Source organism: Chironomus tepperi, unplaced genomic scaffold, assembly GCF_022539635.2.
Source record: "Chironomus tepperi strain 1889 unplaced genomic scaffold, CSIRO-AGI_Ctep_v1 contig_137, whole genome shotgun sequence".
In the NCBI taxonomy this organism is placed as follows: domain Eukaryota; kingdom Metazoa; phylum Arthropoda; class Insecta; order Diptera; family Chironomidae; genus Chironomus; species Chironomus tepperi.
Genome location: NW_027226259.1, coordinates 2,148,768 through 2,167,832, shown reverse-complemented (window position 1 = coordinate 2,167,832; position 19,065 = coordinate 2,148,768). Strand labels below are relative to the sequence as shown.

General features: G+C 28.3%; 3 protein-coding genes across 5 annotated transcripts; 2 read left to right on the top strand and 1 right to left on the bottom strand.

Annotated features, from left to right (window-relative positions):
- Positions 1-2,629: 2,629 nt before the first annotated feature.
- Positions 2,630-4,673, bottom strand: LOC139087811 (uncharacterized). Its single transcript, XM_070636731.1, has 6 exons — positions 4,602-4,673; positions 3,307-3,434; positions 3,116-3,246; positions 2,981-3,057; positions 2,819-2,920; positions 2,630-2,766 (listed from the first exon to the last, which is right to left on the bottom strand). The coding sequence occupies exons 1-6, from the start codon at positions 4,636-4,638 to the stop codon at positions 2,639-2,641; spliced, it is 603 nt and encodes a 200-aa protein (XP_070492832.1). The 5' UTR covers positions 4,639-4,673; the 3' UTR covers positions 2,630-2,638.
- Positions 4,674-9,453: 4,780 nt separating this feature from the next.
- LOC139087805 (tumor necrosis factor receptor superfamily member wengen-like) lies at positions 9,454-15,714 on the top strand. Of its 3 annotated transcripts, none has more exons than XM_070636720.1 (5): positions 9,454-9,516; positions 10,394-10,856; positions 11,939-12,476; positions 12,809-12,961; positions 15,172-15,714. In XM_070636720.1, exons 2-5 carry the CDS (start codon positions 10,776-10,778, stop codon positions 15,258-15,260), a joined length of 861 nt encoding a protein of 286 aa, XP_070492821.1. In that variant the 5' UTR covers positions 9,454-9,516; positions 10,394-10,775; the 3' UTR covers positions 15,261-15,714. The 3 variants fall into 3 exon arrangements, with proteins under 3 accessions (XP_070492821.1, XP_070492822.1, XP_070492824.1); XM_070636721.1 differs by having other exon boundaries at positions 9,458-9,516; positions 10,637-10,856; XM_070636723.1 differs by lacking the exon at positions 9,454-9,516 and having other exon boundaries at positions 9,531-10,856; positions 12,809-12,930.
- Positions 15,715-16,002: 288 nt separating this feature from the next.
- LOC139087787 (splicing regulatory glutamine/lysine-rich protein 1-like) lies at positions 16,003-19,057 on the top strand. Its single transcript, XM_070636695.1, has 3 exons — positions 16,003-16,994; positions 17,064-17,435; positions 17,492-19,057. Exons 1-3 carry the CDS (start codon positions 16,984-16,986, stop codon positions 18,948-18,950), a joined length of 1,842 nt encoding a protein of 613 aa, XP_070492796.1. The 5' UTR covers positions 16,003-16,983; the 3' UTR covers positions 18,951-19,057.
- The last annotated feature ends 8 nt before the right edge of the window (positions 19,058-19,065 follow it).

Genomic DNA, 19,065 nt, shown 5'->3' with positions numbered 1-19,065 from the left:
AGAAGATGAAATGATACAGCAATAATAAATGTTTTGTCGAAGAAGAAAGAATGCTTAACGAAATTACATTCATGCCATTACAAAAGAATAAAAACACATAAATATCGCTTTCAGCGTAAAAATCCTTAAACTTCTCCCCATTTCTTTTATCCATAAAGAATTTTTTTCTCCGTCTACTTGCCATGAAAAAATATCTAATAAAGTTATTTTTTCCTTTTTTCTAGAAGGGTCGAAAGAAAATTTCCCAGCTTATGGTTGGCATTTTGTGTCTTCATCATCATGTTTCATCGTCTTTTAGTCGATAAATAATAATGTGTTGTTCACTCTTTCAAATGATTTAGCAAGACGGTAAAGGGAGGATGGGTGATAAATAAATGTTATGATAGAATGTTCTTTGAATTTTACTTCAATTTTTTGATATTGCAAAAAATAAAGAGCCACCACGGTCATTAATCGAATGTTTGTGCAATTCAATTCAATTAAGCCGTGACTATTGAAAATTGCTTGAGCACGACTTGATAAACAAAAATATTTTTAATAAAATTAGGTTTTGAGCATGTGATTGAATTTGGATCAATTTAATAAAAATATTTTTAAATTGATGAAAAAATTCATGACAATAAAGTTCTATTTATTTGTTATCACACGTGCAGTATTTTACGACCTTATATTGTTCAAAATAATAAAAATTAAATGATAATTAATTGTGAAAAATTAAAGAAAGGCTAGCATAATTTTAAAACAAAATATTATTTATTACTTTTTAATAATTTTTCTTAAATTTTTTTTTTATGCAAATAGAATAGTTTTACATATTTCAAAAATAGAAAAGCGTTAATGTGTAAGGATAGTTACTGTAAAGTATTCATTAACATCCAATGCCCAATATAACTGTTCCACAGTTTGTTTGACTTTGCTGAACAATATTATCTGTTGGAATTTGGCATTCTTGAAGTTTTTCAAATATTTTATCTGTTACTGAGAAGTCTGGTGATTGACTTCTGGTGTATATATAGACGTATACTATAAATAAAATATGAGATATTAAATCAAATTTTTAATAATAATATTTTAAACTAACATGCTGCATCTTCTTTGGAAAACAGTCCACACTCTGAACAGGACACAAGAATGACATATTCTGAAGTCCATTCAAGGATCTCGTAATGCAATGGAAATTTCACTGTGAAAATATTATTCAATCTATTAAAACGTCAAATAAAAACTGTTTTATAACTTACAATTAGAAATCTCAGCATCCATATTTCCATCAAGAGAAAAGTTTCCAAAAATAGTGTAGTTTTTGTTTTCTTCCAATCTAATTTTTTACATTTTTATAGTCAGCCATTATTAAATTATTTTAATTAAACAATACTCACAAAGTAGCATAGTGCGAAACGTTGATATAAATATGATTATCAGGAAGCAAAGTAACATTAGTTAACGTACATTTAGTATTCTGATCAAAAAAGAAAAGTTCTCCTCCATAAAGATACCAAATGCCATTCGACTAAAGATTGAAATTAAGCATTAAACAATTTTTTTTCACAAATTTAAATTCACTTACTTCGTTAACTACAGTTTGATTTAAAGTAGTTTTACAACAATCAAAAGATGGACACGATCCCAGAATGGGTATTTGAGCTATTGCAACATGCAAAATGCATAATCCAATCAATGAAGAAATATACATCACTTTTAAATTTAATAAAAAAATTGTTCTTAAAACTTTCAAATAGAAATCAAATTCTGAACAAACTTCAATTGAGAATGAATAATTTACAAACTTAGAAACCGTTTATATACAGTATTTTAATCCTTCGAAATAGTCAATTCGAATCACGATTTTATTTTCAGTACGATTTAAACAATAAAATAATTTTTTGATAATATTTTTATTTTAGTTTATTTTATTACTTTTTAAACAAGAAATTCTGTGAACTTGAGATTTGTTTCTATCCATTTTGAAAATCTTACATGATACTTACTTGAGATATTAACTTATATGATTCTAATCTAATTTTTTACATTTCGGTTGCTTTCTCGATTGAATGAAGGGTGTTCTGTCACGGGTCACGGAGCTTTTAAGGATCCACTAAATCTCTTTTATTAATCAAAGGCAGCTATTTTTGGCAGTCAAATGGATGCCCAACGAAAGCGGCTTTATTTGTCTTTTTCATTTATGTCGCTCGAGTATACATATAAAATCAAATGGAAGCTAGAGTAATCATTAAATTATCATCTCCTCACTATGCTTTTTGAGGTTTTATTCGAGTAAATGATAAGGAAATTGATAGAAATAAAAATAATATTCAAACAAGGTTCAATGAAAAATGAAAACTTCAAAATGGTTTAAAATATCAGAATTGAGAATCTGATCAAACTTTATCGATAAAAATGCTGAAACTTGAGAAATCTAAAACGATCGAAAAAATTATATTTTAATTAAACTTTACTGAAAGCAATTTGAATTCTGAATTTAGGTTTTTATTTCAAATAGATACAAACATGTACCAGTTCATTTCAAAGTACAAATTAAGAATAAGTAAAGACAGTATTTTATAATTCAATTCCATTTATTTAAAATTCTTTCAATAACAAAAAATAAAATTTTTCTTTCAATTTATTAATCTATTGATTAACAACCATCATGGTCTTGTTTTTGAACCCAATTCAATGAAACTCCACATTGTTCAACCTTTTCGTTTATTTCATTGACTAATGTTTGAGCAGGAAATTCTGACTTTGTATAAATATAGAGGTACACTGAAAATAAGCATGTAAGTACATTTTTAAGATTCTCATTTTTTAAGCTTACGTCCAGCTCCTTGGTGTGTGAAAAATCCACAATCTAAGCAAGTCAACATTATTAAATAGTCAGGTGTGATTTTGATGATATCGTATGGGATTGGAATTTTTACTGCAAAAAAATTTTAAAACTATATATTTTCTTTTTATATCCCTATTTAAAAATACTAACGATCTGACACTAATGTTATGACTTTTCCTTTAATAGTAAAGTTACCAAATCCATCGTAAGCTCTATCGTGTCCAGAACTATAGAAAAAGATTCATGCTTATTTTTACAAAGAAAAATTAAATGCATCGAAAATACCTGATTACGACTTGAGTTGTGTTCACGTAAAAATAATCCGTGGATAAAGCCATGACGTTAACTTTAGTACATTTTGTATCTGCATCAAAAAAGTGTGAAATTCCACCATAAAGGTACCATATTCCCGTCATCTTTAAAATAGCTACTTAGTGAAATCTTATATTTTTTAGTTAATTTTATTTTTAACTTACCTTCTCGACAGGTAGAGGGTTAAATTCGTCTTTACAGCAATCAAAGGATGGACAGCCACCTTCAATTGATATTTGAGCTAAACTCAAATTAATCAAATAACTTAATGTTACAAGTTGTAAAAATTTCCCTATCATTGCGTTTGAATTAAAATAGAATTATTAGCTGTAAAACTTTACAAAATGTCACTATAAATAAAATTAATTTGCAATTAGCAAAACCTTTTATAGACTTTTATTGGGCTCAAACTTTTAATTCAAAGTCACGAATTTCAATAAAATTATTTTTATATATCCAAGGATAATTGCTTTATTGATAATTTTTATCGTTTTATTTAACACAATTTAAGTATTAAAATAAAATCGAAAACATTTTTCGCCCAAATATTGTAAACAATTCTAAACACAGTTCGATCTAAAAATGAACAAAAAGTTTAATTGCCCTTATTTACTTAAATAGACCATTATGATTTTGAATAAACGCACAAATTAAATATTTATATGCCACGGACTGATACCACAATCATGATTGATGCACGTTTGATTTAATTTAGACATCATCCCTTCCACAATTATCCCATTCAATATTCATTGTTTACTATAAGCTTAGTACTTTAGCTATTTGTATATATTTTGAAAAATAAGAAAGATTCAAATGAACCTAATTGAAATATTTAATGACATTTATTAATCAAAATAGAATGAAATTTTAAAAAATGATTTATTTAAAAAGGATTCTAATTTTAAATCTTTCTAGATAGAAAACAACCACATATGGCAATTGTATAAAGCAAATTTTTAATGAAAAGTAAACATAACAGTACGAAAGAAGTTCAAATCAATTTTTCATTCTCATTTTGTCATTGAGTTTAATAAATTTTAAATGAAATGATTTCCATTGAGAATTCACTTCTTTGTCTTAAGAGGCAAATAACATAAAATCCGCAAAATGGTAAACAGAAACTTCTTCGTCTCCACTTTTCCTCATTCCAACTCAAACGACATAATCGAGATTCGAAAAATATCAGAAACAATAAAGCATTATCTAACCACTCAAGAAATTTTCCTTCCTTAGTCACCCCTCATGTAAGACAACTTCTTTTTTCGTCACAGATTTGTCACTCGCTTTTGACAAGTTGAAAAAAATCGTTCCAGTGACGCTTTTTTTAATTCACATTTGATGGGATTTGAAATTATTGAAAATCATCCAGACAAAGTTTTGATAAATATATCTTTTTACTAAAAAATGTGCAATAAAAAGCGCAAAGTCAATAACATTTTATTGTCATGATATTTACTTATCTGCTTGTCTTTTTCTTTCTTATTCTCCTTCATAACAATGATGTTAGACACTCTTTATTGAAACAGTGGAGAAAACAGAAAGAATTGATAGATGAAAAAGTTTTATGTCGTTGAGATGTTATCAAATAATAGAAAAATAGTTTTTTATTGATATCTCATAAAAAATGAACAAAGTTTAGGATTTTTTTTTTTGCTTTGATAATGGAAATAGACATAATTTATTGATGCAGTTATTAAATGCATTTTCTTTTAATTAAATTCTCTTTTTATTCGCTTCATGTAATTACAGGTAATTGATTAATGGAAATTCAACCCCAATTATAGAATATTATAGTAAATTTCAAAGAACAACAAATGAAAATGACAGCTCATAAACGCTCTGTTTGCTTTTAATTAATATTATTGATTATGAATCCTTTTTCAATTGCTGTCTTTCATAGAATGAAAAGAATAAATTTCATGCTGATTTTACAAATCACTGAATATAATCGACAAAATTGAATGAAACAAAAAGTGAAAAAAGTTAATTTTAATGACTAAAGGTACATGATGTTTACAGTTCCACCTCCCTATTTTTATCATGAAAAAAAAAAATCTTGTTCTGCCTTTTGTTTTTCATTGTTGTGAAAAAAATCGTGGTTCTCTTTTATAAAAAAAAACTCGAGAATAATAGACGCACGCTTATCTGTGGTCACATTTCAAACACACAAACATTTGCTCTCGTTTATTGAGCTTCGTTGGCATTTTAAAAAAATTCTTTTCCAACAGCGAGTAAAAGAATTGAATTTTATAATTAAAATAATTTTTTTCGGCGAAATTGAGGGTGATTTTTTCAGTTTGCTTAATGATAAGGGCTTCAATTGAATGGTTTTATAAAATGTAATTAAAATATAACTTCGCATGTGTCCAATCTTTTTAATTTTAAAACTATAACTTACGAAAGAGATATGTAAGCTCGGCTACAATAATTAGCATACGAAATAACACTTAGCAATCGTTATAATTTACAATTTTATTCTCATTGAAATAATGACATAATCCATTTAACACAAGCATGCTCATCCGTGTATTAGCAATGAGTTTTATCAGCAAACACAGCAGGAAGTTTAAGAGACAGAAAAATGTCGAGTAATTTATTCACTGCGTAACAAAGAAATGGGAAATGGTCAAAATGATATGAAAAGAGAACTACAGAATAAGAGGAAAGAACCGAAACCCATATCATAAAGTCATTTAATTTACACTCAACAAAAAATGAGAAAGTTTAAAAAGGAAATTAAACGGAACAAAATTTTCCACTGTAAATTTTTAAAACAACACTCCCATTACCGGATGTGTCTCATGTATAAATATTTTCCTACGAGTGTCTAACGACAAACATTTTTTCTGAGATTGTGAAAAATGAATTTTTTTGAGGATAATAAATTTAACTCGTCCAGTCATACATGGTTTGCTGTAGCATTTTGTGTACGAGCAGTTAAGGGGATTATCGTGCGAAAAAATTGTTGCTGAATATTCAAATTTTTTATTCCTTTCCTCTTTTGCAATGTATCACCATGTGTAGCTACTGTTTAGCAAAAAAGTAAATATAAAGGCATTTACATTGAGCGGTCAAAAAATGCTTTAGGGGATCCCCAATGCCATTAATAATTTAAATTGAGTTTTATAAAATCATGGAACTTAATTGCCTTAAAAAGCAATTAATTTTTCCAAATAAATATTTCTCTTAGGTCATTTTGGTAACTCTTTTTTAGATTCGTGTGATATATTCGTTGACATAATATAACAAAGAATATCTTCATTTGATGCTTATATCTATTACTTAGTAGAGTTAAATTAAGTTCTTAAATATGTCTAAAAAATCTTCAAAAATAACTAAAATTCATTCGAAAATTCAGTGAAAATATCAGCAAATATCATTTCTCTAATTACTCCCAGTGGAATAATTTCATGTGGACTAACGATTAACTGCTACATCATCTAATTTCGTTTCCAACAAAACCCTTATACAATTCCACAAATACTTTTATATTATTGCAAACATAAGGAACTGAACAGTATGAAACAGTTCACCTGCTCACGCAATATCAATAAAGTTTTATGATATTGGAAAGTTCATGCCATTTTCTAGAAAATTACATCATCAATTTTCTTTTCTATCATCAACTGTGACCTTAACGCTAGTAACCAACAAAATTACTTTTTTCATCCTACATACAGTAATCTTTTCATCTACAAAATGCCCATGTAGTGACAAAATCATCGAAGCACCTGATCCAATAATTTTCTGTACTCATTCGTTGCAATATATCATAAACTAAACTCCCATACATCATAACATGTGTCTTTACAAACACAAAATCAAATGAACATTCATTCCAGACTAACTAAGCCTCTCAAATTGTAACAAATTGTCAACATTGTTACAAGCCATAAATTCTTCTAATGTCTCAACAATCATAATCATTTATTTCTATTTATTTTAACGTCCCCTCTATATGTGGAGCAGTAAGATCCAACAGAGAATAAATGAAAATCTTGATTAACTGTCAGGATTATCGAAACAAGAAATAAAATAACTAAAAAACCTTTACTTTAGAAATGTAAAGAGCAAATAAAGTTTAAATAGACACGTCAAAGAACTATTGAAAATATCAAAAGAAAGTAAGGTAGTCAATTGACATTAATTATGCATTCAATAAAAGTTTTATAAGAAAAGAAAATTCTCCTTTCTCCCTTTTTTAATTGATAAATTGACTTAAGTGATAATGGCAATTTCATGTAACATGAAACTTTTGTATCCTTTAAAATTTAATCATATAACCACATTGCATGTCCTTTTATTATCCACCACTCAAGATTGTCTTGACACTAGAAAAAGGGTCATAAGAAATTGAAAAAGAAATTAATTCTTATTAAAATGTAGGAGCATCATCAGCATTTATCCTTTTTCAGCTCATACAAATCCTTTCAGTATAAAGTAGTTAAATTTTAAATAGCCAAGTGAACCATTAAATCTGCATTAATTTTTTTCCTTTCTTTTTGTCTTATTTAAAATAACAATAAATCTTAATAAGTTCATAAATTAATGTCAGTTTGGGGAATGGCCCTTTTCTCATTTTTAATTCAATGCAGTTTTATTCCCTAATTGCGCATTAAAAATTGCGGAAAGTAAATAAGAAGACCGATGGAATCATCAGCAACAGTTTGAATTATTAAAATGATGAGGAGGTGGATGGAGAAAAGAAAGCAAAAGCAGCTCATTTACATAATCTGTTTTGAAGGATGATTTCATTAATAAATTTTTTAATGAATCTTTCCTTGAGGCTATTTAAAAGGTTAAGGATGTGCTTTATTTAGTATTTTAAGAATTTACCAATATATGGACAATAACTTAAGACTAAATCTTAAGCTGAATGAAATTTATTGAAGGTATTGTAGAAATTACTTAAATTTGTAAAAAATTTTATTTCACAGCACCACCTTTATGTCATTTTATGAAACTCAAGAGCAAGTTTTTAATAAACGTTAAACATATGTATCTATGTGAAACCCAAAATATTTCTATTTTTCCTTCAAGTTGAAATTCTATTGATTTTTGAATATAGTAACAAATGCTAAATTTGGAATTGGACATTGATAATCGAAAGCCAGCGATAGGGTCAGTTGTAGACGGTATCTGAAGAAGACCATGGATCAAAATTGACCTGTACGGCCATCGAAGTGAGTAAGAAAATGTTAAATTGGCATTCAAAATTCTTATAAACATAAAGATCAACATTGCATCCAATATTGTATTATATAAGTTATTTTTAAAAATAAACAGCCCATTAATAACAATTGTTAAAGAATAATATTCGATATGTTTAAATCATCTCTGCCCTTCATTATCACTCGATTTATTGTTGCATCTCTCATGTTCTACATAATCCCAAACATAAAAATAATATATTAGGAGATCTTTGCAACACATGTTGGACATTGTATGTATTTTTTTGTTCTCCTGCTCGACGCATGGTTAAAAATCACAACATGTGATGCCATATGAGTACCAACATGATCCAGACATTAAAATTTTCTATTTCTGCTAGTAAACTTTTTTTTCAGATTATTCTCTTCGTAAACAATAAAAAAGAATTCTTCAGTACAATGAAAGTAAACATAAAATTCTCATTGGATATGTTTTGTCTGTGATTTTTCAAAAATTGGTAACAAAAAAAGATAATTTACGATCGATGAGACATTTTTTTTTGTTTTACGTTGTCGACTCAAAGACTCGTCACTTAAGACAGCAAGAAAATAAAGTTATTGAGACATAATATTTTTGGCGCGAATACTCAATGAGTGTTCTGTCTACAAGTATGCAATTAAAATTTTCTCAAATCATCATTTTTATTTTATGTTCATATTTATTGCCTGCAATTGAGACAATAAAACTCATTCATTAAAAATTTTCTCTATTTAATTTAATTTGCAGTAATAAGAACAATCAATTTATTGTTACTTGTAGGATCATCTGAGAGAATGATGTGTGCGAGTAAGAGATATGATAATATGCTGACATTTGAGAATTTTTAGAGCAACTATTACGGTATTGAGTTTTTAAGCTAAAGAGATTATTGGACAGATAAAATTGATTTAATCATTCTAGATACCTTTATCAGGAATAATTATTAGAGAAACTCAGTTGTTATATTTTAGAGAAAGAAGAGAACATATTCACATGTGTGTTTAAGACTACCCGAATGCAACTCGAAAACTTTTGTTTACACTCTTTTTCCTTCTACATACATACAAACTTTTATACTGCCTCTTTTTTCTACTCACAAATTTTTTCAGTTTATAAAAGAAATTGAAATCGAATGGACGTATTTTTTCGATGTACATGTGTACACCGATCACTCATTGTTCGTAAGAAATAAAAATATAATTTTTTGTGTAAAAATAAAAAATTACAAAAGTACTCGTTCTTATCGAGTTACTTCAGCGCATTTTTGTCCCAGCGATCAGTAATTGATTTTTAAATCAGTTCCCTGTCTATAAAACAAGATCCAGTAGGATCCTTATAACTCCCAGATCCACAAAAACAAGATCCAGTAGGATCCAGGTTACTTCCAGATTCACAAAACAAGATCCAGTAGGATCCAGGTCACTTCCAGATCCACAAAAACAAGATCCAGTAGGATCCAGGTCACTTCCAGACCAATACAACAAGATCCAGTAGGATCCAGGTTACTTCCAGATTCACAAAACAAGATCCAGTAGGATCCAGGTCACTTCCAGATCCACAAAAACAAGATCCAGTAGGATCCAGGTCACTTCCAGACCAACAAAACAAGATCCAGTTAATTCTAAGTCACCATACTTGGAATTTAGGAATTTCATCATTTAACGAATTTTCATAATTTAAACCACATAACGGTCCAAAAAAATTCAAACATTGTTCAGCAAACACTGATAAAACATCGACAAACATTGAAAAACACTGTAAAACAATGAAAAAACGTGTTGTTGTTTTTGTTGTTGTTGTATATGAAAATGAAAAATTGTTAATTATAGTATTTATGCTTTGATTTGAAACTTTTAAATGCCCGGGGCGCCAATAACTTTATGGAACTGATCTTTTAAAACCATTCCGAGCTCTCTACGATGTCTAGTTTCCGAGATCTCGCGTTCCAGCCGACCGACCGACCGACCGACCGACCGACCGACCGAACAAAGTGTCTTATTAAGCTACCTTTTTGAAAAAAATTTCAAAAATGCGCTAAAAATTTAAACACTTGTCAAGCTGGATGAGACAAATCGTTGATTATCTTTCTGAAAAATACGCACAAAAATAATTCTTTTTTCAAAAGAGATTTTTGACATATATTGACGGTACAGTAAATCGCATCATCCCCATCGACAGTGTATTTAGTGACAAATTGCTTTTGCAAAAATTAAAAACATCTTGTGACAAAATTTTCCACTTCTTGAATAAAAAATTGACGTGAAAATCATTGTACAAAAAAAATTCAAATTAAATTTTAAGGTAAACATGAATAGTAAATGCTAAAGTATGGTGAAAATAGAAATAAATATTTAAAAAGAAACTACCTTTGAATTAAGTAAAGAAAAATGATTATAATACACCTTAAGGAACAGTTTATAAGTTGATAACACAAAATGCCATGAAAATTATTTATGTGAATACTTTGGAATATAAATTGGATACTGAAACCATGGATGAATGTGAAAAATGCATGAAAAATGTAAGTATTAAATAAATTTACTTATTTTGTCCTGGAAAAATATTCAAAATTATGATTGTCCAAACAATTTATGTTTGTTCTTCACACCTGAATTGCTCTTAAGTGATTTCTTATTAGTGATGCACATATTTTGGTTCGCGGTAAATAAACGTTCTATCAGAACATGTCAGGTTTTCCATCTTAAAAAGATCGAAACATTTTTGAGGCATTGCCTTCAAACTGTTTAGAAAATTTAAATTGATATAAAAAGGCATCGTGAGAAAGTACTAATTTTGCTCTCTTAATGTTACTTAATGTTTTTTTTTAAAAAAAATTACAACTGATAGTATAAATCATATGATTAAACGTAGGGTTTCTGAAAAACGGCATTTTTAAAAAACGGCCGTTTCCGTTTTTTTCTGAAAAACGGCCGTTAACGGGTCCGTTTTTTTAATGTAAGGGAAACAATACGTTGTATTCAAATTAAAGTCCTTTTTGATTTGCCAAAATATGTACATGAAAAATTTACTTCTAAAAGTATACCGCAGGCCCAAAAAATTGACGAATATTAATTTTCTTAGTTTAAATTATTATTTAAAAATTTTTTTGAGTCGAAAAAATAATAAAATTTTTGAAAATTTTCCAAAAATTCAGAGAAAAAGTCATATTAAAAAACGGAAAAACGGCTAGCAAAAAACGGCCGTTTTCCGTTTTTATTTTTTCGAAAAAACGGCCCGTTTTCCGTTTTCGTTAACGGCATCAGAAACCCTAATTTAAACGTAAACAAAATATTTTGGCTGATAGCTTTGAATCATTAATGATTAAAATAAAATAGATGATAATTCCACAAAACTCAAGTTCATAATTTCAAAGACTAAGTACTTATGAAGAAAAAGGTTTGAAAAAAATTGTTATTCAAGCAAAGTGAATGAGCATAATATAAAAAGTAATTGATGAATAAATGGATAGAATTACAAATGACTAAAGAAATTAATCAATAAAACATTTTTGAATAAATTACCGCTTCCTGTTCATTTCTTTTATCATTATTTAATATTGTAATTTTGCTGTTTTAAGCTAATGATTTCTTTAATTAATTTCAGAACGCAAAAGATTATGAAAATTCAAGTCACCAAAGATATCGAAAAGATAATCATCGTATCTATTGTCATCCTAGATTAGTTAAAGTTCTTTTAGTATTATTAGTTTTATCGTCAATTCCATTAACATTAGCAAATTCAATATGTAGACATCACGAATATTGGGACTCAAATTTAGATGAGTGTGTACCATGTACAAAATGTAATCGACATCAAATTGTCATCCGTCCATGTCAACGACATTTAGATACTATTTGTAGACCAATTAATTCAGTAGATATTGATTGGAATAAATCGTTGATCATTGCTACTGATAAGACAATAGCAAAAAAGGAGCATCATAGAATAATGAGTACAATGGAATCTCTATCAGCATCAGATGATGATGCATCACGAGATAAAGAAATGCTTTTGTGGGATTGGCAGTTAATAACTCTGATTTTAGCAATTACTGCATGTTTTCTATTTTTTGCTGTGACTGCAATCATTTCCATTAACTATGTTCGACAATGGCGAAAGATTAAGAAGCAATTCGATACTGGTGAGTTAAAATCTAAATTCTTTGTTGCATTGATTTTCTCATTTTATCTGTCAAAGCTACTGCATCAGTAAAATATATTTCTGTTAACTTGCTAAACGTGTTCCTCATCTTATTGTTTTCTTTGCTGATGCTTCTGATTTTTTTTCATCCTTCCACATGTTTTCAATTAACCATAAAAGGCCAAAAATGAAAATCTTTTTGTGGCTTTAATTTATTAAGAACTAAAAAATTTGGCAAAAATGTTAGCTTCTCAAATATCACGGAACGGATCAATTTACGCTCAAATAACATAAGCATTAAAAAAAGGTTTTACGATTTCTTTTCTTTTTCAGATATTGAGCAATTATCACAACAACTTATGTCAAGATTGGCAGTTCCTCCAACAGAGAGTTCCACAATTTTTATTGATGATCCGACGACAAGAAACAGCCGTTTTGGTGCTAGGCAAATCGAAGTACGTTGTGTTTATTTAGATGATATTTTAGGTAAGATTTTTGTGGTTTTGTGCGTCTAACTCATTTACAATAACCATTTCCTTTCAACTAGTCACTTTACATGCATAATTAATATTTCTTTTTCCCTTTATGCCTGCATGCTCGTTTGAATTTAATTTATGTGACAGAAATTCCAATAATGATCATAAATTGATAAACGAGGAATGATTTACTCCCTTATTCTATGCACGAATTACACACTTGCTATCTTCTTCCTTTACATCATTTTTTCACTTTTGTACTGTTTGACTCATGTTTAAGTGTAAATAATCGACACTTAACCAATCCATTCATAATTTAATTTAAGTTAACTAATATTTGAGTGGGGGACATTCCATTTAAACAATAGAAATTACGTATAAAGTGAACAGTCCCTTATGAGATTGACCATGCTCCTATTATTTATCAAGTTAAATAATTATAGAGCTTAAAGTGCTGAACTTGTCTATAAAGATTTTAAAATTGGTGTGAATTTGAAAATTAGATTGAAAATCATGAGATCACCAAATTTGATATTAACTTTTATTGTTCATTCTAAAAAAAGAAACTAAACAAAAAAAGATCTTTTTTACGATCTGTTTTAAGAAATTGCAAATGAATATTATAAGAAAAGTGTTTCAGTACTGTTTACATTTTTCTTAATACACATTTATTCATTTTCTTTTCTTTTTTCGCAAACTGTTCACTACGAACGGATGTTAATGGTTGTTGGTGCTATATTTGAATGAGAAATACGAAGGAGGGAAAATTGTTATTTTAAGTACAACAAAATCTTCTTCAATTTATCTCCTTGAAATAATTTCCTGGCAATTTAAAATAAAGAATACAGAAGATATATTAAAAAAATTACGTTTTTTATGGAATAAAAGATGTATGTAGATATTAGGAAGTATAGCAAATTAATTATCGTAAAAATTATTCATAGCTTACGGATCAGTTTCCTTGTTTTCAGAGCTCGAAGTCGAGTCGAGTCGACTCGAGTCGACAAGAAAAAACGAACTCGACTTCGAGTCGACTCAAGTCGAGTTCATTTTTTTTAGACGACTTCGAGTCGACTCGAGTCGAGTGTTTTTTTTCAAGTCGACTCGAAGTCGACTCCGAGTCGACTTCAATTCTCCAAGAAAAATAATTTTTTCTTAATCAAACTCATTTCTGTTTGCGCTTGTGAAGTATATATTTACATATAAAAAGATTGCAAAATCTACTTTTTTTGAAATTTTTAATTCTTTTCTGATTCTCTATGCAAGATACTTTCAAAAAATTAATGAAATATGAATTTCTCCAGCTTTTTACAGAAAGAAATTTAAAAAAGCTTATAAATCTCTTAATTTATTTTTTATTTGTTATTTTTATTATAATGTTTTAAAATTAAACAAGATAATCAATTAATGACTATTAGTTATTTATTTTTTGAAAGTGTTTTGCATGAAAAAAATCAAAAAAGAATAAATGAACTCGGAAAAATTTAATTTGGTAATTTTTTTGCATGTAAATATATACTTCACAAGCGCAAAAAGAAATGAGTTTGGTTAAGAAAAAATTATTTTTCTTGGAGACTTGAAGTCGACTCGGAGTCGACTTCGAGTCGACTTGAAAAAAAACACTCGACTTCGAGTCGACTTGAAAAAAAACACTCGACTCGAGTCGACTCGAAGTCGATTAAAAAAAATAAACTCGACTTGAGTCGACTTGAAGTTTAGCGTTTTTGAGTCGAGTCGAGTCGACTCAAGTCGACTTCAACCATATCGACTTCGAGCTCTGCTTGTTTTATAATAAACATATGGATCAATATTTTATATAAAGTTCAAAAAGTTTTCAGACATATTGCGTATTATTCGCAAAATTTGAGGCAAAATTGATTTTGATGAGTCAGTACAGATATTACGGATTTTTCGAGAATGAACAAATTTACAAAAGATTTAATGAATTTATCGATTCTTCGTGCGTCATTAAAAGGAGAGAAATAAATTTTTGAGTTTTTGGCTAAAGTCGATAGCTTATATAGTAATATGATGTCAAATCAAATGTGCCAAATTAAGGTGTCACTAAAAGGTCTTACTTTGATAGTGTGAATGCATATGGGATTTGTTTTTATATTTGCATGAGGCATTGGAAATAATTTGAATAGTAAAATATGCTAAATTTGGAAATGGAATTCAATTCAAATGAATTTTGTTTATTGATAATATATTTATTTACAGCTGGAAAGGAATCACTAAACAATTCAGTGGGGAAAAAGCAACCAACGATAAAAAATATGCCGACTGGAAATGTGTACATAGAGGAATAGATGATTTGGAACATATTAACTTTAAATAAAAGTTCTCAGGAAAAAGAAGAGTTATCGATATGCAATAAATTAGTGATTGTTGAAGTCTATGCATCTAGTAGCTTAATTAAAAAATTTCCATATAACAATCAGAATGCTTAAGTAGTGTGTCACCAAAAATTTGTAAATATTTCATTTTGTTAAATATGTGTCTAATTTATAAATGCGCTTCTTAATGTTCAGAAATATAATTTGGTTTCATTATAGTAAAAAAATAAAAATCAAAGAAGCAGATTAGATAAATCGATTTTTTAATTCGGGTTTAAGGATATATCAGAGCTTGAAGTCGACTCGATTTTTATATGTATTTGAGTCAACTCAATCCGGGTTTTCAATGTAAAATACGTGTCTACTCTAGGATATGTTGTAAATGAAATAAAATTTCCTTAGTTGTAAAGCTCTACTCTAATCATTAGCCAATCTTTCATTTAGTTTGTTAAATTAATGATATTTTGCAAACGGGTTAAAATCGGTCCAAAAAGAATATTATATTTTAATTTTTTTAAAAAAATTTGTTTTTCATTTTGAACTGTTTTTAGCTTAATTTTACTTAAATTTTAATTTTTTTCTCTTCTCGTTAACATCTGGGTTTTATTTTTCAGGCAAACATTGTTTAGAAACAAAAAACAATAAAAAAAAAAAACAGAAAAATGAAATAAAAATAGAAAGACATGGATACAGTGCATCATTATGGTGTTTTGATTTAATTTTTCTGTACATTTAATTACACGCAAAATTATGAAAAAACCTCATAACAGGCTAGGAAAATAAGATAATTAATTTTCTAACATACCTACCTAGCTGCTCATATTATCTGTTCATTATTAACTTTTAATTCAAAAAGAAATAATTATGGCAGAGATAGATCTAAATAAGTTTGAAGCAAATAGAATCATACATTATATAAATATATATTAGTCATTGAATTTTATTTTTTGATAACAAAACATCCCACTTGAGACTAATTCCTTAGAAATTCTCTCAAGAGAACTTTGGAGTATAAGAAAATATTCTTAAGAAAGCAACAAATATTCGAATCTGTTTTCAGATGAAAGCGGCAAACTTGTCGGTAGTTTTCAAAAAGCGACGATCATTTCAATTCAATTTAATGATGAGAACTCATAATTTTTATTACTGTTATTCTTTGATCTACTTATTTTACCTAAAAATATTACTCTGATTTTCATGTGAAGGTTTTTATGACTCATTGGTCATAAACATTTGTACATTGTAATAACTTTAATGTTTATAGATCAGATAAAAGTTAAATCGAATTTAAAAAACAATTTAATTTTCAGTTCTTATATCAGTTGGTTTTTAAAACTGCGTCACACTTGAGCAACTATCACACAACGCACAAACACAGGTTGCTCATCACTGAAAATGTTTTGTCTCGTGTTCAAAGCTAACTTCGTTTTTTTCAATCCATTAATATTTGATCAATTCAAGAATATCATGTATGTGAATGTTAACTTATTTGAATTGAATTGCTTTAAATTACGTGTGCTTAAGTCTTAAAAATCACAAAATGTGCTGAAAAGCTAAAAACCGTTAAAAAATATTTGAAATTCCGTCGACTCCTAAAAAACGGTCGAAAAATTTCAAAATGGTATAATTCAAATTTAAAAATAATAACAACAACTAAAATCATAATTTCTAAAACAATTTAATTTAGCTAACAAATATGTCAGACTTGTAAGTAAAATAGCACTCATCATTTTCCTAATTATTTTTCCTTTACCTGATTTAATAATATCATTTTAGTTCATCAATTTTGCCGAATAATCAAAAAGTTTTCGAAAGAGACGATAAATGGAGGAAAATATTTGAAAAATATGAAAATTGTGGAGATTGTGAAGATGATGGCTATGATATCCGCGATTTAATTGCATGTGGAGAGGTCGAAGATGAAGAATTAGAGGACTTATTTGTAAATGAAGATGAAGCCATAGAAAGTAGCGATGAGCATAGTAATTTTAAAGAAAATGACCGAGAACTGATGGCTTACAGCAGTAAACCCAAAACGCTTCAAGATTTGGAAAGAATTTATGATCCTGAATTCATACAAGGTCTTAAAAGAGCCTTTAATAAACGATGTACAGAATTAGATGAAATGAATTTGACTTTTTGGAAACGGTAAGTTGTCATTCATCTTAAAAATTATTCATAACTAAATAGATTTATATATTTAGTTCGAAAACTCATGAAGGATTCAATGAAAGCAACATAAGGACACCAAATTTTGAAGCATCATCGAGGAGTTTTTTTCGTTCATCAGAACAAGTTTGTGAAAGTGGTAAAAAATCAAGTCCAAATCTTTTTAAGATGCCACATCCAAGAACTTTCAATGGCAACAATTTTCAATTTGGAAACTTTGCACAAAATATGGACCAAACAAGTAATTTTGAGACAAGCCAACAGTTTCCTTTTCAAATTAATGATCTAATGAATGGAAGTCAAAAAATCAATATAAGGATTCGTGAAATGCATTACGATCTTTCTGTTGATGGCAGGGATATAACTGAATTTTTTATTCCGAATTGTAACAGCACATATAAAAATGCTATACCTGCTCTAGGAAATTTAACAATCAATAGTACACTTAATAACGCTGAAAGCTTACAGAAAACGGAAGTGCTTCGTCCAGCAATCAGGTACGATGTTGATGTAATAAGACCTGAATCCACTCAAAAAGTAGTGGAGACTCCTGAATTGGATTTATCAAATGCTGATTCTTTAAACAGTTCAGTAATCGATAATTTTGAAGGAATTAATCTTAGTAATTCTTCTCGTGAGCGATATCCATCAAAAGCAAAGAAAACGAGTAAAAGAAAAACAAACAGAAAAAAGCCAAAAAATAGAAGACACAAGTCGAAACATATAGATGTTAAATCCGAAAGTAATCACAAGGAAACTGCAATCATTGATAAATTGATTCCAGTCTCAGAAAAATTAGAACTATCTTATTCGGATGTTGTTAAGCTGTCACCAAAAAATGATTTAAAGCAAACAAAAAATATTAAGACTAAATATGATTCGAAAAATCAAATTGAACCACTAAAGACTAGGAAAAATAATCACATTGTTATTGATCAAGATACATCAACAGAAGACTTACCTTCTTATGAAGCAGCAAAAGAAAAAAGTCAAAAACCTAAAGATTTGACAGTGACAGAAAGTTTGGTAAAAAGTCAAGAAAATGATAAGTTAAAAAATAGGAAAAAAATTAAAGACGAGCCTCAAATATCAGAGAAATCTAAAAAATCCTCTAAATCAAAGACTTTAAATAAAAAAGCAGTGGAATTGATAAATAACGAGATTCCTAATAATAATCAAGTTGATAGTCGTGAGAAACAGAAAGTTCAACAAAAATCAAAAGACATTGATAAAGTCAAAGAGAACAAAAAGGAACAGCAACATAAAGCATCAAGCAAAACTGAAAGTAAAACGACTAAGGAACTTAGGAGTGAAAAACAAAGAAATGAATCTGATCTTCAATATGATAAAAATGGAGTTCCCTTCCGAAATATTGGAGGTTTTATTGTACATTATGAAGAAAATGACAGTGACAGTAATTCATCAGAAGATGATACCGAATTTTTTAGGCGTATTCATGCAGAAATTCGTGAGAAGAAAAATTGTAAAAAGTAAGTTATTATGTATATGTTTTTGATTACTATAAGTCTGGACACTAAAATATTTTTAGGAAGTTTATTTCACTTAATTTTAAAAGCATGAAAAAAAAAAATAAAACTTAATGTACGTT